The sequence below is a fragment of the Hevea brasiliensis genome, chromosome 6 (assembly GCF_030052815.1).
Source record: "Hevea brasiliensis isolate MT/VB/25A 57/8 chromosome 6, ASM3005281v1, whole genome shotgun sequence".
Lineage (NCBI taxonomy): Eukaryota > Viridiplantae > Streptophyta > Magnoliopsida > Malpighiales > Euphorbiaceae > Hevea > Hevea brasiliensis.
The window spans coordinates 4,800,624-4,825,937 of NC_079498.1; the positions used below are offsets into that span (position 1 = coordinate 4,800,624).

Here is a 25,314-nt window from a genome sequence, read left to right on the forward strand (position 1 = left end):
AAAAATACACCTCAATCAATCAATGACTGCATGCGTTGAGGTTGGAAGCTGGCACCTGGTTAAGTTCCAACACACTTCTACTAATACGTTGTCACGACCCAACCTATGGGCCGGACCGGCACTAGGACTTGAGCCAGCCTAAAGCCCCCGAGGCCCGTAGTAAGCCTAACTATTCCTCAACCCAACTCAAAAGCCCATTGGATCCAATTTCAAGAAATCAACCGGACAGAGTCCCGCCATAAAATGGACCTTTCAACGGGGAGTTTTTTGACTCACCCGACCTGTAAACACAATATATATCAATTGGGGAGCTCAGCTCACCCTCCACATACTCATATCAACATAAAAATAAATGAGAGCTCAGCTCCCTTATCCAGTCCATCAAACATGTATATGATAATAATTTTATAGGTCCAACATGATAATTATATTACAGTCCCAAATCGAATAAATATTTCTAACACATGCGGAAATTCTAAGAGTTAGCAGGTTTATACAAAAATTAATAAACGACCTGCGAGGGAGAAAAGCAGGTTAACCTCAAAAATATCCTCCTGTGGCCTGGAAAAATATTGAACAGGAGTGAGCGTTCGACTCAGAGAGTAAAATATCAATTTTAACCATAATCTCTATAACTATCTAAAACTAATGCATCCAGTAAAGTGAAATGCAACATCAGCAATAAATTCACATTATAACAGCAAAAAGGTAATTTTGAGCACTCACGCACCCAGTAATATCAATCATAATATATGGGGTGATCCTATCTGACTCTCTTAAATCCAACTTTGTACGAAAGAACTCATTTCGGACTTCCACTTAATAACCAAATCGGGGTCCCAGCGAAGAACTCAAGCCGTGTCTACCCCGAAGGACCGGGTCCCAGCGAAGATCTCAAGCCGTGTCTACCCGTCCTATCCATAGTCCACACCACATCACACGCACGCCAACGCACGCACACTGCTCCAAATTACCACAACAACATTCATGGCACTTTAACAGTTGTGAATGCAACATAAAACGTGCCTAGAGTTTAACTACATAATTATATACATATAAGTGATGCATGGGCATGCTTGAACATATAATAATATCGAAATTACAATTAAAATTAATATTTTACTCACAGACTTGACAACGATCCTTTGTGGCGGCGGAGGAAGAAGGCATCGGCTCACATGACAATTACATTATAATTATTTAACACAATTGACTCAATACAAATCATGAAAAGACCAAATATGTCCTAAGTCGTGCCGAAAATCCGGCAGAGTCTCTCCTATACCTAGAACCTACCCAACCTACAAAAGGGCTCAAAACACACTTCTATATTCACAATCTATATATCCACAACTCAATCACATCACACAGCCCCTCCTGGGCCCATCAAATCAGTCATCCATCACAATATGTAAAATTTCAATTTAGTCTTTATAATTGATCATTTTTTCAAAAATAGCCCAAACAAGCTCTAAAAATTCTAAAACTTTGCCCCGCGGTCCTTAGTAATATTACTAGACTATTTCAAAAAGAATCATAATTTTCTAAACTACCACGAATATTTTATGGATTTTTTATCCTATTTAAGCACTAAAAAATTATGAAAAAGCAAGGTTTGGGTTTACCTTTGCTGATTCCGACTCCGAGGACGCACTCAGGACATCTGACAATGGTGGGGTAGCCAAAACCTCGGTTCAATTCGGAGACTTTTTCCGATAGCCGGTCTGTCTGGCCGGAAATTCACAGATCCGGACAACTGTCGAATTTCCACGAATTGAAGATACCTACACGAAGCCCACAACACGGGAGTTAGTACATAAATTTTACGGAATTTTCTAAGCTCATTAAATGCTCGGAAAAACACTGCGAACTTTCGTGGGACCCACCAAAAAACGGTGTCGGAAAAATTTAAAATTTATATCGCCGCGAAGCTCTCGACGAGTGGAGCTCTCTGGTACTCTCGGTTTTCTCGTGGGGTTCACGGTTTGCGAGAAATTTAGCCCAAAAGTCAAAATGGGCTAAAACTTCCCAGACAAAAATTGGACAAACCGCTCGATGGATTTCAGTGTTCTTGGTATCTATGGAAAGCTCTCAACGAGTAGATGAGTTTAGACATAAGACCCGGTCCGATTGGTGGCCGGATCGGTCGGATTTCGACCGGGAAGACAAGCGCGCCGCGTCACTTCGGGCGCCGTTTTCCGGCGTTCCAGGCGGCGGTCGGTGGGTTGGGACGACTGGAGACGGGTGCTGGCAAGCTGGGGTGGCAGGGGAGATGGCGACGCGGCAAGGGGAGGAGGGAGGAGAGAGAAAACGGGAGAGGAAGAGAGGAGGGTCGGGACGCGCGTGGGGAGAAGAAGGAAGAAAAAGAAAAGGCCGGTCTGATTCGACCGGTCCGATCCGGTCCAGTTCGATTTGGCCGGTTCGATTCAAGATACAAAATTTTAAATTTTTACTCTGCCTTGAGACCGAAAATGAGGTCCAAAGATTCCGAAAAAATTCTAGGAAACTCAAAAAAATTTGTAGACTCCAAATATATTTTTAGTTTTGCCACGTGGTCTTTAAATAAATTTTTAAAAATCATCAAAGTTTATATTTTCGGAAAATCGAACCCGATTTTTAAAATCCGAAAAATCTCAAATAATTTCTTAAAATTTAAATAAAATTAAAATATCAATAATACTCATAAAATAATAAATTTAAAATTTTTTGGGTGTTACATTCTTCTCCCCTTACAGAAAATTCGTCCTCGAATTTTACACAAGGCAGAATAAAGTACATGATTACACATTGAACAGATAAGGGTACTTGGTACGCATGTCCCGTTCTGACTCCCAGGTGTACTCTTCCACTGACTGACTCCTCCACAAAACCTTAACCATAGGAATCTGTTTTGATCTCAGTTGTCTCACTTGGTAGTCTACTATGGCTACAGGTTGCTCCTCAAATGTCAAGTTCTCTTTTAGCTCTATTACATCCGGCTGTAGTACATGAGAAGGATCTGGAATGTATTTCCTGAGCATGGAAATGTGAAACACAGGATGAACATGAGAAAGGTTGGGTGGTAGCTCCAACCGGTAGGCAACTGCTCCAACTCTATCAGTAACCTCAAAAGGTCCAATATACCGAGGTGCCAACTTGCCCTTCTTTCCAAATCTCATGACTCCCTTCATCGGAGAAACCTTCAGGAATACGTAGTCGCCTACTGCAAACTCCACATCCCTTCGTCTGGGGTCTGCATAACTCTTCTGCCTACTGAAAGCTGTTTTCAGTCGTTCCCCGATTAAAGGGACTATCTCTGAAGTGTACTGCACTAGGTCTACATCATGTACCTTTGCTTCTCCCATTTCCTTCTAACATAGAGGAGACCTACACTTTCTTCCATAGAGTGCCTCATAGGGTGCCATCTCGATGCTGGAATGGTAACTGTTGTTGTAGGCAAACTCCACCAAAGCTAGTTGATCATCCCATTGACCTCCAAAATCCAAAACACTCATGCGAAGCATGTCTTCCAGTGTTTGGATTGTCCTTTCGGACTGTACGTCTATCTGAGGGTGGAAAGCCGTACTGAAGTTCAACTGTGTGCCAAGTGCCTCCTGCAACTTTCTCCAAAATCGAGAAGTGAACTGGGGCCCTCTTTCAGATATTATGGAAGCCAGAATTCCATGCAATCTGACTATTTCTCGAATTTAAAGTCGGGCGTACTGTGCCACAGAATATATAGTCTTCACAGGCAAGAAATGAGCTGATTTAGTTTGGCGGTCTACAATTACCCATATCGAGTCATATCCTTGCATGGTACGAGGTAACCCAGTCACAAAATCCATAGTGATCATTTCCCACTTCCATTCTGGAATAGGGAGCTCTTGCAGCTTCCCTGACGGTCTCTGGTGTTCAAACTTCACCTTCTGACAAGTCAAGCACTTGGACACAAAGTCTGTTATGTCTCTCTTCATGCCATTCCACCAATAGCTATCTTTCACATCATGGTACATCTTGGTGGAACCTGGGTGGATACTGTACAGTGTATAGTGTGCCCCTTGCATGATTTCATTTCTGAGATTGTCCACATTGGGCACACAAATCCTAGAACCTTGCACTAGGGCGCCATCATTGGCAAATCCAAATTCACCACCTTCACCCTGTTGTACTCTTTCTATGATTTTCATCAATTGTTGGTCTCTGTGCTGGGAAACTCTAACTCTGTCTCGCAAGTCTGGCCTCACTGAAAAATGAGCCAACAATACCCCCTCATCTGAAAGATCTAGGATTAAACCTTGATCCATCAACTCATGTACTTCCCGAATCAACGGTCTTTTCTCTGCTGAAATGTGCGCCTAAAGCGCTGTAAGATTTTACGCTCAAAGCATCTGCTACTATATTGGCCTTCCCAGGTTGGTACTGGATGGTGCAATCATAGTCTTTCAGAAGCTCCATCCATCTTCTCTGTCTCAAGTTTAAATCCCTCTGTTGGAAGATGTACTTCAAACTCTTGTGATCGGTGTATATCTCGCACACTTCACTATACAGGTAGTGTCTCCAGATTTTTAGTGCAAAGATTACAGCTGCCATTTCCAAATCATGGGTGGGGTAGTTTTGCTCATGCCTCTTCAGCTGTCTTGAAGCATAAGCCACTACTTTTCCATTCTGCATCAAAACACACCCTAGGCCAACTCTGGAGGCGTCACAATACACGGTGTATCCTTCACCACTCATTGGTAGTGTCAACACAGGGGCGGTGGTTAGACACTCCTTAAGTGTCTGGAAACTCTTCTCACAGTCATCTGCCCAAATGAATGGAACATTCTTCCGTGTTAACTTAGTTAGGGGAGCCGCTATCCTGAAAAAATCTTGCACAAACCGCCTATAGTAGCCACCCAGACCCAGAAAACTTCACACCTCAGTGACTGTTGTAGGCCTAAGCCAATCAGTTACAGCTTCAATTTTCTTGGGATCCACTTGAATACCTTCACTAGAAACCACGTGTCCCAAGAATGAGATGCTTTCTAGCCAAAATTCACATTTTGAAAATTTTGCATACAGCTGGTGCTCCCTCAAAATCTGCAACACCATCCTCAAGTGCCACACGTGTTTCTCCTAGGTCCGAGAGTATACCAAAATGTCATCTATGAATACGATGACAAAACGGTCCAAAAACGGCGTGAACACCTTATTCATCAAGTCCATGAAGGCTGCTGGTGCATTAGTGAGTCCAAAAGACATCACCAAGAACTCATAATGACCATATCTTGTCCTGAATGTCATTTTGGACATGTCCTCATTCCTAATTCTCAACTGATGGTAGCTTGATCGCAGGTCTATCTTGGAAAAGAATCTAGCCCCTTGGAGCTGATCAAACAGATCGTCGATCCGAGGAAGTGGATACTTGTTCTTCATAGTCACCTTGTTCAGCTGTCTATAGTCAATACACAATCTCAATGACCCATCCTTCTTTCTTACAAATAGAACAGGAGCACCCCAGGGTGAAGTGCTCGGACGTATGAAACCCTTGTCCAAAAGCTCCTGTAATTGCTCCTTTAACTCTTTCAATTCTGCTGGTGCCATCCTGTAAGGCGGCATTGATATGGGGTTTGTACCCGGCACAACATCAATGCAAAACTCTATTTCCCTTCCTGGTGGCAACCCTGGAAGCTCCTCAGGGAAGACATCCATGAATTCTCTGACAACAGGAACATTTTCCATGCTGACACCTTCTACAGATGTATCTCTTACCAATGCCAAATACCCTTGACATCCACGCCTCAACATTTTTCTAGCACTAATTGCTGACACCAAATTATATGGAGCCACCCTCCTGTCACCATCAAAGCTAAACTCTTCCACACCAGGTATGTGAAAATACACCTTTTTGTTCCTGCAGTCTAAAGTGGCATAATGAGTTGCCAACCAATCCATCCCTAAGATTACATCAAAATCTATCACTGGTAGAGGAACCAAGTTTGCTGGGAGGATCTTTTCGTCCACTACTACTAGGCTACTCGGAAAAACCATATCTACATCTATGTTGTCACTAAGTGGGGTAGCTACCGACAAAGGGCATTCTAAAGTTGTAGGGTTTCTACCCAATCTCATGGCAAACACAGGGGAGACAAATGAGTGCGTAGCACCCGGATCTATTAAAACACGAGCCTCATAGGAACAGACTAGAAGAATACCTGCCACAACTGCATTTGAAGCCTGAGCATCCCAATGGGTCAGGGTGAAAACCCGAGCTTGACCCCTACCCTGAGTGGCAGAACCTTGATACTAACTTCTACCTCCTGATCTGCCTCCAAATCCACTTCCCCCTTGTCCTCACTACATGGCCACTAAGTGATGCTGCCATCTTTGAAGCACCGGATACAATGACGAGGAACATTTGCAATGAACCTGTGACCCCATCTGTGGCTCGCTGAACATGGGGCATTCCCTAACAAAGTGACCTGGTTGGCCACACCTGAAGCATACTCCTGAACCCATCATACAAGGTCCTGAATGTCCTCTTCCACACTGTGCACAAGGTGCCAAGCAGGATCTGAACTGGACCAGGCTGCTGTACCGAATGTGACCATTCTTTGGATCCGTACCACAGTGCGAACCCTCGGGATTTGTGTCTAAAACCACTCCTCTTATTCCTGCTTCTTCCTCTGTAAGTAGTTTGGGTACCACTATCCGTAGTACCCATGTGGGGAACACCTGAAGAACCCTCTACTCTGATTTTCTTTGCTCTTTCGCTGTCATCCACAGCATAGCTAATCTCTATCTGTCTGGCTCGATCAACCACCACATCAAAAGACTGATCCGACATCATGGCCAGGTTTGCATACCTCCTGTCAAGCCCTTTTAGGAACCTCTTCACCTTCATAGTTTCTGTAGATACTGCTGTAGGGGCATACCTGCTCAATTCCAGAAATTCTGTAGCATACTTATCTACAGACCTGCCATTCTGTCTTAAGGCCTCAAAGGCCCACTGCTTTTGATCCCTGAAGCTTTCTGGCTCAAACCGATTGATGAACAGTTCCACAAACTGAGTCCACGACAAACCCTCCATCCGAGGTAATATGTAGTCATTCATCCATTGTCTAGGCATAGGCCCCATGACATGCTACATACACTCTATAAGTCTTCTATCAGTCAACTGCAATTCTGTTCCTGCCTGTCTGCAGGAATCCAAAAATCGATATACATCATCTGACACATCATAAGTACCAGGCACTAGCTTCTTAAAATTGATGATCTGTTTGTAAGGTTCTCCTCTTGGTGCGGTGGACAGCTGCTGCTGTGGAGGGTGGACCATATACTGCGCCATCATGTCGATGATTCTCTGCAACCCAGCTACAGTAGCTGCCATGGGGTCCATGGGACCCTGTGCCTTAAAAGACTGATCCTGAACTGTTGGCAGCTGCTCTTCTACTTGAGCAGCTCTAGGCCTCCTACCCAGCCTCCTTGGGGCAGGCGCCTCATCTTGTGCTGACACCTCGTCAGGCACATCTGGTTCTGGTGCAGTGACAACTCTCCTACTTCTACGCATTTTCCTGAAATTCAGCAGTATTAGCCCACAATATTCAAAACAACATGTTACAGAGCTCTATAGACTCATATTTATACATAATTATGTGAAGCAGAAACTAGAAGCAAAGATGACAATGCAAGACGAATGTGGACCCTATTTTCTGCATGTGACTCCTAGTAGACTCTTCCCAACACTTAGACAATTTTTCCCTATGAATCTGGAGCCTAAGCTCTGATACCACATTTGTCACGACCCAACCTATGGGCCAGACCGGCACTAGGACCTGGGCCAGCCTAAAGCCCCCGAGGCCCGTAGTAAGCCTAACTATTCCTCAACCTAACTCAAAAGCCCATTGGATCCAATTTCAAGAAATCAACCGGACAGAATCCCACCATAAAATGGACCTTTCAACGGGGAGTTTTTTGACTCACCCGACCTGTAAACACAATATATATCAATTGGGGAGCTCAGCTCACCCTTCACATACTCATATCAGCATAAAAATAAATGGGAGCTCAGCTCCCTCATCCAGTCCATCAAACATGCATATAATAATAATTTTACAGGTCCAACATGATAATTATATTACAGACCCAAATCGAATAAATATTTCTAACACATGCGAAAATTCTAACAGTTAGCAGGTTTATACAAAAATTAATAAATGACCTGCGAGGGAGAAAAGCAGGTTAACCTCAAAAATATCCTCTTGTGGCCTGGAAAAATATTGAACAGGAGTGAGCGTTCGACTCAAAGAGTAAAATATCAATTTTAACCATAATCTCTATAACTATCTAAAGCTAATGCATCCTGTAAAGTGAAATGCAACATCAGCAATAAATTCACATCATAACAGCAAAAAGGTAATTTGGAGCACTCACGCACTTGAGAATATCAATCATAATATATGGGAGCCGATCCCTATCTGACTCTCTTAAATCCAACCTATGCCAGCGAAGAACTCAGCTCGGACTTCCACTTAATAACCAAATCGAGGTCCCAGCGAAGAACTCAAGCCGTGTCTACCCCAAAGGACCGGGTCCCAGCGAAGATCTCAAGCCGTGTCTACCCGTCCTATCCATAGTCCACACCACATCACACGCACGCCAACGCACGCACACTGCTCCAAATTACCACAACAACATTCATGGCACTTTAACAGTTGTGAATGCAACATAAAACGTGCCTTTAACTACATAATTATATACATATAAGTGATGCATGGGCATGCTTGAACATATAATAATATCGAAATTACAATTAAAATTAATATTTTACTCACAGACTTGACAACAGTCACTGTGGCGGCAGGGCGGAGGAAGAAGGCTGTCCCGGCTCACCTGACAATTACATTATAATTATTTAACACAATTGACTCAATACAAATCATGAAAAGACCAAATACGTCCTAAGTCGTGCCAAAAATCCGACAGAGTCTCCCCTATACCTAGGACCTACCCAACCTGCAAAAGGGCTCAAAACACACTTCTATATTCACAATCCATATATCCACAACTCAATCACATCACACAGCCCCTCCTGGGCCCATCAAATCAGTCATCTATCACAATATGTAAAATTTCAATTTAGTCCTTATAATTGATTATTTTTGCAAAAACTGCCCAAAAAAGCTCTAAAAATTCTAAAACTTTGCCCCGCGGTCCTTAGCAATATTACTAGGCTATTGCAAAAAGAATCATAATTTTCTGAACTACCACGAATATTTTATGGATTTTTAATCCTATTTAAGCACTAGAAAATTACGAAAAAGTAAGGTTCGGGTCTACCTTTGCCGATTCCAACTCTGGGGACACGCTCGGGACATCTAACAATGGTGGGGTAGCCAAAACCTCGGTTCAATTCGGAGACTTTTTCCGGTAGCCGATCTGTCTGGCCGGAAATTCACGAATCCGGACAACTGTTGAATTTTCGTGAATTGAAGATACCTACACGAAGCCCACAACATGGGGGTTAGTACATAAATTTTACGGAATTTTCTAAACTCATTAAATGCTCAGAAAAACACTGCGAAGTTCCATGGGACCCACTGAAAAACGGTGTCGAAAAAATTTAAAATTTATATCGCCGCGAAGCTCTCAACGAGTGGAGCGCTCTGGTACTCTCGATTTTCTCGTGGGGTTCACGGTTTGCGAGAAATTTAGCCCAAAAGTCAAAATGGGCTAAAACTTCCCGGACAAAAATTAGACAAAACGCTCGATGGATTTCAGTGTTCTTGGTATCTATGGAAAGCTCTCGACGAGTAGATGAGTTTAGATACAAGACCGGATCCGATTGGTGGCCGGATCGGCCAGATTTCGGCCGGGAAGACGAAGCGGCGCACTTGCGCGTCGCGTCGTGTCGCGTCGCTTCGGGCGCCGTTTTCCGGGGTTCCAGGCAGCGACCGGTGGGTTGGGATGGCTGGGGACGGGTGCTGGCTAGCTGGGGTGGCAGGGGAGGTGGGAGGAGAGAGAAAACGGGAGAGGAAGAGAGGAGGGTCGGGACGCGCGCGGGGAGAAGAAGGAAGAAAAAGAAAAGGCCGGTCCGATTCGACTGGTCCGATTCGACTAGTTCAATTCGACCGGTTCGATTCAGGATACAAAATTTTGAATTTTTACTCTGCCTTGGGACCGAAAACGAGGTCCAAAAATTCTAAAAAAATTCTAAAAAACTCAGAAAAATTTGTAGACTCCAAATATATTTTTAGTTTTGCCACGTGGTCTTTAAATAAATTTTTAAAAATCATCAAAGTTTATATTTTCGGAAAATCGAACCCGATTTTTAAAATCCGAAAAATCTCAAATAATTTCTTAAAATTCAAATAAAATTAAAATATCAATAATACTCATAAAAAAATAAATTTAAAATTTTTGGGGTGTTACATACGTTGTGTGGTTGCAAGTGGATCTGGAGCTACATGATCAAAAACACATCTGTTTCTTTCCTTGCAGATAATCCAACAAGAAATAGCTATCAAGTTGTCTCCACATCAGGGTAGAAATTTTGAGTAACATTTGGCCACCAGTGAGCAAAAGATAACAACCCGACCTGATTTGGGGATAAATTTTGATAGTTGTCCCTAAACTTATTTAGTTGTAATATTCTAGTGCATCAACTTAAAAATATAACATAAAACTTCATCAACTTTTAAGTTTTACACAGTAAAATCCCTTTAACATCCAATTATTAGTTTTTTAGTTAGACACTGACCTGGGCAGTTCCAGCATGGAGCTTAGTCAGTATTTCTCTTTTCTCTCTCAAACCATATGTAAATTAAAACCTTATTCTCTCTATAGACAGAATAATTTTTCATGCGTAAAGAGAATAATTTTACACTTTACATAAGAAAGGAGAGATAAATATTGACTAAATGCCATGCAGAGGCTATTCACATCAGTTTCTAACTGAAAAATCAATAATTGTAAGTTAGAGAGATTTTACTGTGCAAAATTTGAAAGTTTAGGGAGTTTTATGTTACATTTTAAAGTTAAAGAACTGTAGTGTTACAACTATATAAATTCAGGACAGTGGTTGAAATTTATCCCCTGATTTGGTTTATATGATGACAGGCTAGGGAACCAAACTGCCGTAGCATGAGCACATAGCAGAACAAGGAATGTTCAATAGTTTCACTATCCTCACAACATATAGGACATATATCATCAGTCGCATGCCTCTCCTAACTAGATTAGCTTTCACAGGAAGCGCATTATGGATGGCCTTCCATATAAAAACTTTAACCTTCGGATGAACAGACAGCTTCCGAGTTTTTATCCAAACATGATCAGGAACTTGAAAGGAATGATGTAAACTTATGTATTGAGCATTCAAGGTTTTTGCTGCCAACACTCTACAAGCAGATTTAATTGTGAACTTCCCTGTTCTTTCAAAGTGCCAAATCAAGTTGTCCTCAGTACCCAAAGGAGCTATGGGAATAGATAAGATAGCCCTTGCTTCAGATTCATTGAAAACAGTTGAAATAAGTTGTGCTTTCCACTCCAACTTGTTATGATCTATGAGATCAGCACTAAATTTATATGAGAAGGACGATGATTGGGCCTAACCACTCGAAAATCTTGGAGTGTAGGGACCCAAGGATCAAACCAAATTAAGGTTTTGGTTCCATCACTAATATTAAAACGAGTTCCTTCTTTAAGAATGTCCCTACTAGTAAGAAGACTATTCCATATCCAAGAGCCTTTGCGGGTGGGAGAGGCTTCCCAAAAATTAAAATGAGGGAAATAACGACCTTTTAAGATCCTTGCCCAAAGACTATTAGGGGAATTCAAGAGGAGCCAACACTGCTTAGCCAAGCAAACTTCATTGAAGAGATTAATGTCCCTAAAGCCAAGACCCCCTTTTGTTTTTGGTTGAGAAGCTTTCCTCCAACTAATCCAATGCAACTTCTTTTCCTTCTCCTTTATGTCCCACCAGAAATTTGACATAAGGCTACTAATTTGATTGCAAACACCTTTTGGGAATTTGAGAATAGTCATTGCACAAGAGGGAATTGCATACAAGACAGATTTAATAAGAGTTTCCTGACCAGCTTGAGATAAGAGCTTTTGTTTCCATGATTGAGTCTTGGATGCTATTCTATCTTGAATAAATTGAAGAGCTTTGGATTTTGATCTACCCCAAAAAGATGGCAGACCAAGGTACTTATATTTACTTCTCTTATCTATCATGATAAACTAGTGGAGGATACGCTGCTTCAAATTATAGGTGGTATGTTTGCTGAAAAAAATGCTTGACTTGTGATAGTTGACAATTTGACCTGTGGCTGCTGAGTATTTTTTGATAATCTCCATAATAGTCAAGGCTTCCTTCATTGTTGCTCTTCCAAAAAGCAAGGTGTCATCAACAAAAAGAACATTATTGATGGCCGGAGTAGGTCTGCTCAACTTCAAGCCTTTAAAGCTGCCATTTTCCTTAGTTTTGAGCACTAAACAAGATAAGACTTGAGAAATAAACAGAAAAAGATAAGGGGTCTTCCTGTCTTAGACCCCTAGTTGGATGGAAAGGCCGTGAGGGAGATCCATTCCCCAAAAAAGAAAAACTTATAGTGGTGACACACTGCATGACTAGATGAACCCAAGCAAGATGGAAGCCAAATTGTATTAGGGCCTTTTCAAGAAATGACCATTCTACTTGGTCATAGGCCTTTTGCACATCAAGCTTAATAGCCATGGAATGGAGTTTGCTATTTGAAGTTTTTAGATGATGAAAAGCTTCATGAGCTATGATGATATTGTCTTGAATTGCTCTTGAGGGAATAAAAGCTGTTTGATCTTGAGAGATAAGAGTATCCATCCAAGGTTTTAGTCTAGCAACCATAATTTTTGAAATCACCTTGTAGAGGAAATTACATGGGCATATAAGCCTAAATTTATTCGCTGAAATGGGGCTTTTACACTTAGGAATGAGCACAATATTTGTTCTATTCAATTCTTTTAACAAAAAACCATTGACAAAAAACTTCTAACAGCATTACATGCAACATCACCTACAATAGCCCAATGTTGTTGATAGAAGATACCAGGAAATCCATCAGGAACAGGAGCTTTCATTCCGCCAAGATCAAAAACTGAAGATTTGATTTCATTATTCGAGACTGGAGCTAGGAGGTGTGAATTACACTCATCAGAAACAATATTAGGAAGCAAGGCAGCCACTTCCATTCATCATCAGTTGTGTTTTTAGAATAAATGTGTTTGAAGAAGGATGTGATTTCATCTCTGATCTCTAAGTCTGATTCAATCCACAACCCATTAGATTTTTGCAATATAACAATTAAGTTCTGCTGAGGTCGTTGAAGGGAAGACAAGTGAAAAAACCTTGTATTACGGTCACCTTCCAGAAGCCAATTCAACCTTACTTCCAGTGAGATTCTTCCCTTCTCCAGAGCTCTTGCATCTGGTTCATGATTTGCTTTTCTTCTTCTTTGTAAGCTTCAAAAGTCGCATTTGAATAGATGGATTCCAATCTCGCTTTCAATTCCTGAAACTCACTGAAGTTTCCTCTGAAATTATTTTTGCTCCGTCTGCCAAGATATTTCCTGCAGAATTTTAATTTGCTGACCGCAGAGAACATAGGAGATCCTGACACATAAATATTCTAGGCTTCACTGATAATAGATGCACAATCTCTGCTTTGAAGCCATTTGGATTCAAATCTGAACGAAAAACATCTCTTCACAGAAGGAGGATTCAACTGCAAAATTAAAGGTCTATGGTCAGAACCAAATCCTGCAGCAAATACTCCAAGAATTCCAATTAGCTGGTCTCCTCCTGTCAGGGGCACTATAAAATTTAATTCTAATGTGGCGTGGAAAGAGAATCAATCCCAAGCTTCAGTAGCTGTGATAGCCAAGAATTCTAAAGTTGAGATTATTGATGGCCTGGTTAAGAAAATTAATTGTGCTACTGTTTTCTCTGGAGAAGCTTTAGCTACATATGAAGCCATTAAATTAGCAAGAGCCATGGGTATGTCCTCAATCATTCTGGAATCAGATGCCTCAAACCTTATATCAGCTGTGTGTGATAATTCTTATCAGAATTGTTACGAGATTCAAGCTACAGTCCAAGCAATTAGCTCTCTCTGCGCCTTGTTTGATAAAGTGTCTTTCTCTCTTGTTAGAAGAGCAGCAAAAAAAGCTGCAGATTGCTTAGCGAAATTATTTTTTGCTGATAGAGTTTCCAGCAATTGGCTTGAGACTAAACCCACCAAAGAACAGTTCAAAATTAAATTCAGATCAGAATAAATCATTTCAATTTATAACGCAAACTATATATTGAAATCAGTCAAAATTAGATTAATAAAAATTAATTTTAAGTTGAATCGGTATTAATTGTTTAATTTTAAATTAAAATTATTATTTTTAAATTAAAAAAAATAAATAATATAATTAAAATAAAAATCAAATTAAAATAAAACTGAAATCAAATCAAAACTAATTAAAAATATTCTATCACTATTAATTTTGATTCATAATCAATCTTGACTGGGCCCTTTCGCCGGTATGATGGAGACGCTTTCACTCTTAGTGCCTGTTTGTAGTGTTGCATCGGTCAATTTCGACGTATTTACTTTATTTTATCAAATTAAACCAATAAAAATAGTTTTTAAATTAAAATTAATAAATTAAATTTTAAAATTATACATATTTGATTTTTATATTTATTGTGACCCATAAATATTTTTTTTTTTATATTAACTTGTAAAACAGAAAATAAATGGGTTAGAGATCTATCAGACTCGGTGAGAACCTTCTAACACTCGAGTTAGAATTGATATAAGAGAATAATGTATTAAATTGATTAGAAAAAAATAACATACCTTATAGATGATATGATCTTTCTATAGAAAATATAAACAATGATTAGTTTTGATAAGTCAACTATGTAATTATACGGATATTATTAGATAATATAATTATAAGATTATATTTTTATTTATATTGTATAATTATAAGCATTTTCATATTTGACAATCCTACTAAGATTAGTTATCTTTAATCAATATTATTTCATTTTATTGAATGAGTTTTACAATGATTGAACTAATTAAAAGAATCTCATAGTTGAACCATTAAATATCATTATGCTCGTGAACTATCCAAAAACTCGAGTTATTAAATTAATTAATTATATATATTTTGAGGAGTTATATCAATATTAAACGAGTTGAGTTTGGTTTGAACGGTTTTTACTTCTTTAACATTTTTTATGCTTTTATAATTCAACTCTTATTAAATATTTTTTATACATATATTATCAATTTATCATACACCAATTAAAAAATAAATAATAATTTAAAATATATAATTTAGTAGAAATATAAAAAAATAAAATAAAATTATTCACATGTTTCTTTAATATATATATATATATATATTTATTTATTTATTTATTTGAGTTAAACTTTTATTATGTTAACTCGAAATTTAAATAGAAAATTTGATTTATAATTACTTTCAAACTATAACCAATATTTAAACATATAAAATCACTAATTTCAGTTTAGATTTATTCAAATTGATCAGTTTGGCCTTTTTTTACATACTCCTATCTGATTTGGCATTAAAATTTAAAGGTTAAAACTGCTTTACATGAAAAAAATATCATTTTAAATATTGTTAAAAAAATAATTTAAAATTTTTTTTTTATTATTTTAATATTTTTATGATTAAAATTTATTAAATTTAATTTAAAATTACTTTTTAATACTATCAACTATAAAAATACTATCAACTAATATCTCTTATAGTAGTTCTCCCAATAATATCAAATATATGCTTAACTTTTAGCGTTGATGAGAATTTCACTTACTTTTTTTTCATAATATTGTTTCATTCTTTTTTTTTTTTAATTAGTTCAACCATTGTATTAAAAATTTAAAAATATATATTACGAAAAAGGTACTTTTATATTTTTAATAAAAATAAGTAAATATTTTTCTTAAATAAATAAATTATTTCATATTTTATTTTTTTTTAATTGCATTCACACTCACATCAAAGTGGTAAAATATAGAATTTTATCAAAAAAATTAATAAATGAAAAAATGAAATCAATATTTAAAGTCTATAAAGTATTGATATTAGAGGGACTCCTAAAAATATATATTTTAAATATATTAATTAAAAAATAATAAAAATTAATTTAAAATTAAATTTAATATTTTAAAAAATAAAAATATTTTTACGTTAAATAATTTTTTTAATATTTAAAATGATATTTATTATGAAAAACGTTTGTTTTATTCTTAATCTCCGTGTTAAGCTAGAAAAATTATATATAGTGATCTCATGTAAACAATTCTAAATGAAACGATAAATTAATAAAAATAAATTTTATATTAATATAAAAATAGGCAAAAAAATAATCAATTTTTTTTTAATTACACTCATTTTTATGTTAAGTTTTTAATAGCTTGTTATTCTATATATTTATACTATATGAAATCACAGAATCACTGTATTATTTCTCATTACACGTGTTATTATAGAGCTATTATATTAATGTGTTGCATGTATAGAGTCTGTTTGGTATTATTGTCGAAAATTTTATTGATAAAATCCCTTTTTTTTAAATATATTAATTAAAATGTATTAAAAAATAATTTAAAATTAAATTTAATAAGTTTTAGTTATAAATTGGGTCTCAATAATGATATTTATAAGTATGAAAAATATTATAATTATATTAAAAATAATATGTTTTATATTTATAAAATTTTATTATTAAAAAAAATAAAAAAGAGTTTTAAAACATATGTAAAGGAATAAATATATGGGGTAGGGTTCTGAATAATATTATTTGATTGGTGAAGGATAATGTGGTATGGAAGGAGCAAAGCATGGGCTATATAATTGATTGACTTTGACCATCTTTCTGCACCATCCAGGCGTCCAACTAGACATTGTGTTGGGAGGGGAGGAAGAAAAATATTGAGAAGAAAATTAAAAAAAAAAAAATATATATATATATATCAATAATGGAAGGAAAATACATTTTAAGAAAATATTTTTAAAAAAAGTTAATTTATGAATAGTCTCTAAATTAAGAAAAAATATAAAATATATGATATATTTATAATTTTTTATATTTTTTCTTATTTTAAAGATAAAATAAAAGTAAATAAGAAAAATTTTATTTTTCTCTTAAATTTTTCTTTTCTCTTTATTTTTTTTATCAATATAAACACAAAGTAATAAAAAATAAAATTATTTTTCTCTTTTTTTTTTTTCCTCTATTCAAACACAGTGAGATTATGGATAGCTTATTGCAATATACCAGTCTTGTGATTTTTTTTTTTCAATTTTCGTATGAATCTTCTGATTATATGTCACATGCATAATTACCATAACTCATTTCCAAATTTTTAAGCTTCCTTCTCATTTTGTAGCTATTTTACTAATTTTTTTATATGTATATATATAAAATTTATATATTTATATTTTCAATTCATCAAAAATTAATTCTATATAAATGCCAATTAAGGGATGGCTTAATTGATTTTCTTTCATCTTTAAGATATAGGAACTGAAAATATATCGAGTTCGAGTCTCTTCATCTTTAAGGTATAAGATGTGTAGCCCATTAATTATTATTCGATTTCATTTAATATAAAAATATATATATATATATATATATATAAATTTTCAAATTAGAGAAAGTCTGATTGATTTTTTTCACTTTGAAAATGAAAGAAATGAATTCGAGTCTTCTCTTTGATTTTGCTCTATATTATACTTTAATTTATAAATTTTAAAAAATTAATTATTTAATTCACTTAATTACACTTTAGGTCATATAATTTAAAAATTAATTATTTAATTTCTAAATTTTACATTATATCATAAATCAGTTATGTAATTTTAATATATAAAATAATTTAACCTTTTTATTAAAAAATAAAATTATCGTAAATATTAAAAATATATTGATTGAATTATTTAATATATTAAAATTAAAGAAATTAAAAAATTAATTTTTTAAAATTTAAATATTAAAATATAATATAATATAAAATTAAAAATTTAAAAAATTAATTTTACAAAATTTAAAGATTAAAATATAATATAAAATAAAATAAAATTTAAAAATCAAATCGTAAATTTCCCTTTCTTAATTTTTAGCTCGGAAGTGCCAGCATCTACTTGCCCATGCCCATCAAATTGTATTTTGTAGGGATCAAGCCCTAGGCGTCTAGGCCAGGTGCTCCAAGGCAAGAAGTGGAGATCATTAATTAGACCACAGATCTCTGCTGAAATTGCTCTTTCATGGTACTTAATTATTACATAACCTGAAATGATTGGGTGTTAGCCAGCAAGATCTTTGTCTGGTAGCATTAAAATAATATTAAATAATAATATTATAGCTCCTTCCATTATGCTTCTGATTAAACAGGGGATTATGGCGATAAACAAAATGATTATGACGTAATGATTTATTAGGCTTGACGTGCACTCTCTCCCGGACGCAAAAACCTGTTCAAAATCAATTTAATCTTACATATCCATGAAACGACAGAGCCGTACTCTATAATTTATTCCGTTTTGTATTACCTTTTACATGCGCTCCACTCCAATAAAAAACAATTAGAGAAAAAGAGTCTCGATATCTGTGCACAGAGGAGGAAGAAGCACAAGCAGAAGCTGCTTCATTCCAATCCATGGCTGTTTTCTTCTATTGGCTTCTCCCATTCATTCTCTAGCGAGCTCATTCTCTACTTCTCTAGCTGCTTTAAGGTCAGTAATATTGTACACTATCCTCCTCTCATTTTCCTTTTTGCTTCTGACTCCAAGAAAATGTGAGAAAGGAAAGAAAATATCTTTTGTATATAACAATATCTTTTAAATTATTCCAACTTTCCCACTCTTTTCTCGGAAACCAAACAAGGAAAAATCTTTTTTTATTCTCCCTCCTTTTTTTCTTTTCTCTTATATTATTTTTACTCCCTGCTAAAAATAATTATTTTTAAAGCAAAACTATAGTTGCTTTCATTTCTTTTTTTTTTTTTTAAAAATACTTGCTCAGATATTTAATTTCATTTTCTTCCTCTGACAGTAATTATGTTCCTTTTGAAGTTCTTTTGTTGAGAATTTATGTTTTCTTGAAAAGGCTTTCAATTATCTGATAATGCCTTCGATTTTCGAGTCCCAAAAGCTTGACGCTTGAAGTTTGGAACAGGGTATTTTTACAGTGTAGTGTTGTCACTTCAATCGACCTAGGGAGGAGGGAAAAAGAAGAAATGCAAAACCGAATCTAATAAAGGCTGGTTGCATTTTTTTTGTTTTATTTTTCTCATTTCTCTGTACATTATGTGCTCTTTTGTTATATTTTCTCTCTAATTCACTTGTCTGTTATTGAAGACTGAATTGATTCTATGATTCCCTGCACTGCTTGTTAACTACTAACTAGGAACATATTTTCTCCGGGGTGAAAAAAGATAGGAACATATTCTCCTGGAAGCATTTCCGTGGCCTGGAAACAAAGCAATTAGTAACTACTGTTGGTTTCCTGGCTTTCTCGTCAGGGTCCAGACAAAATGAGTGCACGATCGAGCGGGTTTTGAAAAAATGTCTTTTTAAATATTGTAAATCTTACTAACCCCACAAATTAACATCAGTGAAGGTTCCTAATTTCACGGCAAAAATGGAGGGATAAACTTACATAATTACCCTTATAGTCTCTGTATCTGAAGTTGTTTTAGGTAGGGGGTATTTATTTAATTTTATCCCTTCCTGACTCTCTAGCTGTAGGACCCCTGTGGCTATAATAATGGTCTTCATGAGGTTAGCGTGAAACTGATGGTAGTCACACTGAATGTGTGTAAAGAAAGAAGGTGAACTTTGCCAATCTTTTTTGGTACACAAATTGATAGTTGCACATATGCACTACGACTTTTTACTGTGATTTTCATATGAATGTGTTGCCTTGGTCAGCATTATCTTTTACCTTTATTGCTGCATATGTGATGATAAGAGGTTGTTGGCTTGCCCTGCATGATATCATTTATTTCTACATGGAGAAGTCACATTGGATTCTCGTCTCATCAGCTTGAGATATTTTCCGGTATATTACAGGTTTTGTGGGTCAGGGAGCATTGAAGTGTAGTAGTGAAAGCTCAAATAGCTCCATTTTTCATTTTGTGCCCTTGAGGGTAGTTAAAATTATGCAGGCTCCAAAAGGAAGGTAATTCTCTTCTCCTTAAAGGCTCCTCTTGGTTGTTGCATTGTTATCTAAGAAGTGCATAATACATGCTTTTAGATTTTGCTGTGGATTGTTCTCTTTTTAATCCCTATAGGGTATTGGTTTATTTAAATGCGAATGGGTCACAGTAAAGATCTTTGCTGTTAATTGTTTTTCATATCCTGGCTGGTGAAGTTTCTCTCTTGATTTTTTGGGACCCTTCAACCTCTCGCATATGTATTTGTGGTCTGTCGTATTTCTCCATACAATTCACTAATCAATATCAACTCACATTTTGTGTCCATTTTTGGTGGTGAGAGTCTCTATACTCCTTGAATTGTGGTTTATTCCTTTCATTATCAGAACAAAGATTTTAGGACTTGTCTTTGTCTCCTTCTTTTAGCGGAGACGGTGCTGGGGCATCTCAGTGGTCCTTAAAATATGCAATTTTATATTGTTGAGAGTCAATCTCTATGAATTATTGTCACATAGATGATGTGTTATTAAATCGGTTTATCCTTGTAGCTCAATTTATTCTACCTCATGGGGGTTTTTCTTTTGTGGAAAATTTTCATTGGTGTTCTTTCAACGCGGAGGCATCGTTAGTGCCTTTTGATTTGACTGGATGTGAGATTGTTTTCTTTGGAAGTGTATGAGATTTCAAGAGTAATTTTTCAACAGTCTATCTGTTGTTACATAATGCTTCACAGCCAATACCCTAATTCTGACATGATATTTAAATTCTAAATAAGTCCAAAAATGGCCATGGACATGGCTATATATACTAGACTATTTTTTGGGTCAAAGCTAGTCACTTGTCTTAAATATAAAATTTTGAAAATAAAGCTTTTTTTTTTTTTGGTAAAGAGCTAGATTCAGAAGCTTGATCTTACTCCTTAATAGCAATAACTTTGAAGCAGAGAAATGTTAGCAAATCCAACCTATAAAGTCCTACACATGATTCTAAGGGACTTGCAGCAGTTAAGATCCCCAAATCTTGGTGATTGAGCAATTGAACTTGCATTATTTTACAGACTTTTGAAATTTGATTTATTGAGTTCAATTTTATTATTATCAATGGCCTTACATCCAGGATAAACTTGTTTCTGATTTCAATTTAGTGTTGCTTCGCTTTCGTTAACAATCATCAGTCTTCTAAGTGTTGCCTTATGCATTGCTCTTTCTTAAATTGTTCTTAAATTATGTAGAAATACTTCTCAAATGTCCACATAATATTGACTCCCAATTCCATATTGGACACCATGTTAGCTCAATTAGCTAGTCCAGCCATCAGTTGGACTTGGAATACAATTGTAGTCTAATCATTGATTCAAATTCTATATTGGAGATGTGTATATAATCTATGCAAGCCTTAGGCACTCATGATATGTATGATCTTTGTAGAGAGCTCCAGACGCTGATGTAGGATGACCTTTGTGTGGTGGCAAGGCTTTGTAGAGTGTAGCTAATTTATTGTGTTTTGTTTCTCTCCTTTGCTACCAAAATAAACAAATAAATAAAATAAATATAATCTAGAAGCTTCATCGTTACCTTCAGTTTATCATGCATGATCTCTCAATATACTGTTCCCGAGACAGTGGATATGAAGTTTTTCCTAGAAACCTATGCTTGTTGGTATAATTTACTCACTGCATATCCTGTTGTAATTTGCCAATTTAATAGCAGAAGTGGCTCCTCAGAAGCACCGCAAAAGGTCCGTCCTGGAGCTGTACGCCAACTAAAAACAACTGGACTAGAGTCTGACTCATCGTCTTCATCAAATCAACTTAGAACACCAAAAGATAGAACCCCTAAAGCCATCGACCGTCGGTCGCCTAGAAGCCCAGTGACTGAGGTACTCTATTAACTGCAACCCACAAGCTTTCTTATAGTTTCGCAATGTATAGAGTGTTGCATGCTTCAGAAAAAAAATTGCTATACATTGAAGCCTAACTGTAACAGACATTTTTGTTTATAATTCAAAAATATAACAGGTATCCCATGATGAATTTCTCAATTAACCATCCTAATGCACTGGGTAGACAACTGCATATTTAACAATCTAGTTTCTTCTGCTTTTGGCTTTTGACAACATATATGTGCTTGTAGGTGTAAATGCAAGTAACACGATATTTATCATGAAAGCAATTCAATTCTTATGTGTCATGGAAGGAGACCACTGACCAGTCCATTTCCCATTCAGAGCTCATTGATCTGATAGAACTTTTATGCATCGCCATATATGTGCATTAGCATGGAATTATATATATAATTATATGGGAGAAATTTAACTGGTCTGTGGTTTCCTTCCATGACAGACAACAATTGAAATGTTTCATGATAGATTTCTTGCTAGTTGAATTGAGCTTTTTATTGACCTGCGAAGACCTTATACCTATACTCGGATTAGCTGCAACATTTTGTTTCAGCTTTTGAGATTTGGGAAACAAGAAATTTGGTACATAGTGATAGTTACTTTCAATAATGATCTCAGGCACATCACTAAACTATACAATTTTTTTTTGGTACATTTCAAACTGATTGTATTTTTGGGGTTTGATTTCACCATTCTTAACTGTGTTATGGCAAGTCTTTCACCATCATTATCTCTCTGCATTTCCTCGAATTTAAGATGTGCTTTGATGATGCAATGTAATGGAGAGTATAATATGATCAAACATGTCCTCTGTGTCAAAACTAACTAGAGCTGTTGGATTTGCTGAAATGTTCTTAGTATTCATCTTTGTTCTTTTTCCAGAAGAAGCGTCCAAGCAGAATATCTGAATTGGAATCTCAGATTTCTCAACTTCATGAAGAACTCAGTAAGGCAAAGGATCAGCTAAATTTATCAGAATCATGGAAGAAAGAAGCTCTGCAAGATGCTGAGGAGTCCAAGAAGCAACTGTTGGCAATATCTACAAAGCTTGAAGAGTCACAGAAGCAACTTCAGGAACTGTCTACTTCTGAGGAGGCTCGTGGTGTTGAGATTCAAAAAATCTCAGAAGAACGTGATAGAGCTTGGCAGTCAGAGCTTGAGGCTATCCAGCATCAGCACTTGGTGGACTCAGCTGCCTTGGGCTCTGCTTTGAGTGAAATACAGCAGCTTAAGGTTCAGCTTGAGATGGTAGCTGAATCTGAGGCTACCCAGAACAAACATGCAGAATCAGCTGATCTGGAGCTCCAGACCTTAAGATCAAATCTGATGGATACTCTTTCTCTTGTAGAGAACATGAAAAACCAGCTAAGGGATAGCAAAGACTCGGAGGCCCAGGCCCAGGCGCTGGCTAGTGAAACTCTACTGCAACTGGAAACTGCAAAGAAATCTGTGGAGGCACTCAGATCAGATGGCACAAGAGCTATTGAAGCCTATAACTCCATTGCTTCAGAGTTAGACCAGTCAAGGGCACGTGTTAAGTTATTGGAAGGACTTGTTAGAAAACTTGAGGTGGACCTTCATAATGCTAGCAGCAAAATTTCACAAGATTCTGCAGATGATCATGATCCTGACGAGACCATTGTTGAAAGTCAAAGGTCACAGGAGGCGAACCAGCTTGAGGCAGAGCTTTTATCTTTGAAGTCTGAGGTGGGACGTTTGAGATCTGCTCTAGAAGTTGCTGAGACCAAATGCCATGAAGAACAAATTAACAGCACAATGCAGATAAGAAGTGCTTATGAACTGGTGGAGCATATAAAATCTGGATCTGCTGTCAGGGCTGTCAGGGAGGCTGAACTAGAGGCAGAACTCAAGCAAGCAAAAGCTGATATTGAAGAGTTGAAGGCAGACCTTATGGATAAGGAAACTGAATTGCAAGGAATTTCAGAGGAGAATGAAGATCTGAATATGAAGCTTAAGAACAGTTTATCATGCCGAGGAGAATGTGAACTAGAGAATGAACTAAAAAAGTTGAGGGACAATGTTGCTGACCTGAAGGCAAGCTTAATGGATAAGGAGACAGAATCACAAAATATAGCGGAGGAAAATGAGATGTTGAAGTTGGAAATTGGTAAAAGGGAAACACAAGGGAATATAATGAATAATAAGGTGGTCATAGAACTAGAGGCTGCAAGGGCTGCAGAACGAGAAGCTCTCATGAAGCTTGGCTTTGTGATGGAGGAGGTAGACAGGAGTAATAAAAGGGTTGCAAGGGTGACTGAGCAGCTTGAGGCAGCACAAGCAGCTAACTCTGAAATGGAAGCAGAGTTGAGAAGACTAAAGGTGCAGTCTGACCAATGGAGGAAGGCTGCAGAGGCAGCTGCAGCGATGCTTTCAACAGGAAATAATGGAAAGTTCATGGAGAGAACAGGATCATTGGATAGCAGCTATAATCCTGTTACAGGAAATATTGGCTCACCCTACATCGAAGACATGGATGATGATCTGCTAAAGAAGAAAAATGGAAATATGCTGAAAAAGATTGGGATCTTGTGGAAGAAGCCACAGAAATAGAATACCTGATGTAGGCATAATGTTACTTAAATTGGGTTAATTATATTGTTTACTGGATACAAATTCTTTTTCTCCTAATCACTCATTTGCTCCCTTGGACAGATGCCTCAGTTGATCGCACCGTCCAAATCATTTTATCAAGCAAAATTAGCACTCTTGGGAGGTTCCTATCTGCAATAGCTTAGTATATGCTGGTTGATTTCCCTATACCCATGAACATCAGATTGCAGCCTGTTGATATGTTTAAATTGGCTTAACAAGTTCCCTTTGGAACTGAGAGATGATGTATCAACTCAAAGAAATGGCAAAACATTCACTTGTTGCATCTATCTATCTATTTATATGCAACAAAACTTGCTATGGAGTCATTTTGTTGAAGATATAGTCTTGTTAATTTGCTTGTCTATAAATTTGTAAATGAATTTAGAATCTGCTACTTTCTATTGCTTTTGAACTCCTGAGAAGTAGTTGGTAATGTTTACAGTTAGACCCTGCTCATATTTTAGTTGCTATGATCCGGATCCCAATGTATAGAACATTCATAATATGGGTTGATTTTAGGAAGAGAGTTTAAATAGACACTGAATATAGTAGTTTGAAAAGATCATTTTCCACTAGGGAATGATAATCAGTTTCAAGTTTCTGAAACTTGAAACTGTTTG

The 25,314-nt window shown here is 36.7% G+C and overlaps 2 protein-coding genes across 8 annotated transcripts; one reads left to right on the top strand and one right to left on the bottom strand.

The window, feature by feature from the left end:
• Positions 1-11,520: 11,520 nt before the first annotated feature.
• LOC110634121 (uncharacterized) lies at positions 11,521-13,188 on the bottom strand. The gene is made up of 3 exons (XM_021783028.2): positions 12,987-13,188; positions 12,285-12,452; positions 11,521-12,188 (listed from the first exon to the last, which is right to left on the bottom strand). The coding sequence occupies exons 1-3, from the start codon at positions 13,186-13,188 to the stop codon at positions 11,521-11,523; spliced, it is 1,038 nt and encodes a 345-aa protein (XP_021638720.2).
• Positions 13,189-18,568: 5,380 nt separating this feature from the next.
• Positions 18,569-25,106, top strand: LOC110634702 (interactor of constitutive active ROPs 3). Of its 7 annotated transcripts, none has more exons than XM_058148282.1 (6): positions 18,569-18,761; positions 19,204-19,291; positions 20,100-20,208; positions 21,892-22,060; positions 22,964-24,662; positions 24,755-25,106. In XM_058148282.1, the coding sequence occupies exons 3-5, from the start codon at positions 20,189-20,191 to the stop codon at positions 24,650-24,652; spliced, it is 1,878 nt and encodes a 625-aa protein (XP_058004265.1). In that variant the 5' UTR covers positions 18,569-18,761; positions 19,204-19,291; positions 20,100-20,188; the 3' UTR covers positions 24,653-24,662; positions 24,755-25,106. The 7 variants fall into 7 exon arrangements, with proteins under 7 accessions (XP_058004265.1, XP_058004263.1, XP_058004262.1 ...); XM_058148280.1 differs by having other exon boundaries at positions 19,204-19,287; XM_021783814.2 differs by having other exon boundaries at positions 18,570-18,761; positions 21,889-22,060.
• The last annotated feature ends 208 nt before the right edge of the window (positions 25,107-25,314 follow it).

Excerpts from the sequence above, each read along its gene's own strand:
- LOC110634121 (XM_021783028.2), bottom strand. The coding sequence starts at position 13,188 with ATGGAAGTGGCTGCCTTGCTTCCTAATATTGTTTCTGATGAGTGTAAT. Across the intron at positions 12,453-12,986 it reads TGCATGTAATGCTGTTAGAA|TGCTCAAAACTAAGGAAAAT; the intron begins GTTTTTTGTCAA and ends TATCTTGTTTAG. Across the intron at positions 12,189-12,284 it reads AAAATACTCAGCAGCCACAG|ATAAGAGAAGTAAATATAAG; the intron begins GTCAAATTGTCA and ends TTATCATGATAG.
- LOC110634702 (XM_058148279.1), top strand. The coding sequence starts at position 20,189 with ATGCAGGCTCCAAAAGGAAG. Across the intron at positions 20,209-21,888 it reads ATGCAGGCTCCAAAAGGAAG|CAGAAGTGGCTCCTCAGAAG; the intron begins GTAATTCTCTTC and ends CCAATTTAATAG. Across the intron at positions 22,061-22,963 it reads CTAGAAGCCCAGTGACTGAG|AAGAAGCGTCCAAGCAGAAT; the intron begins GTACTCTATTAA and ends TTCTTTTTCCAG.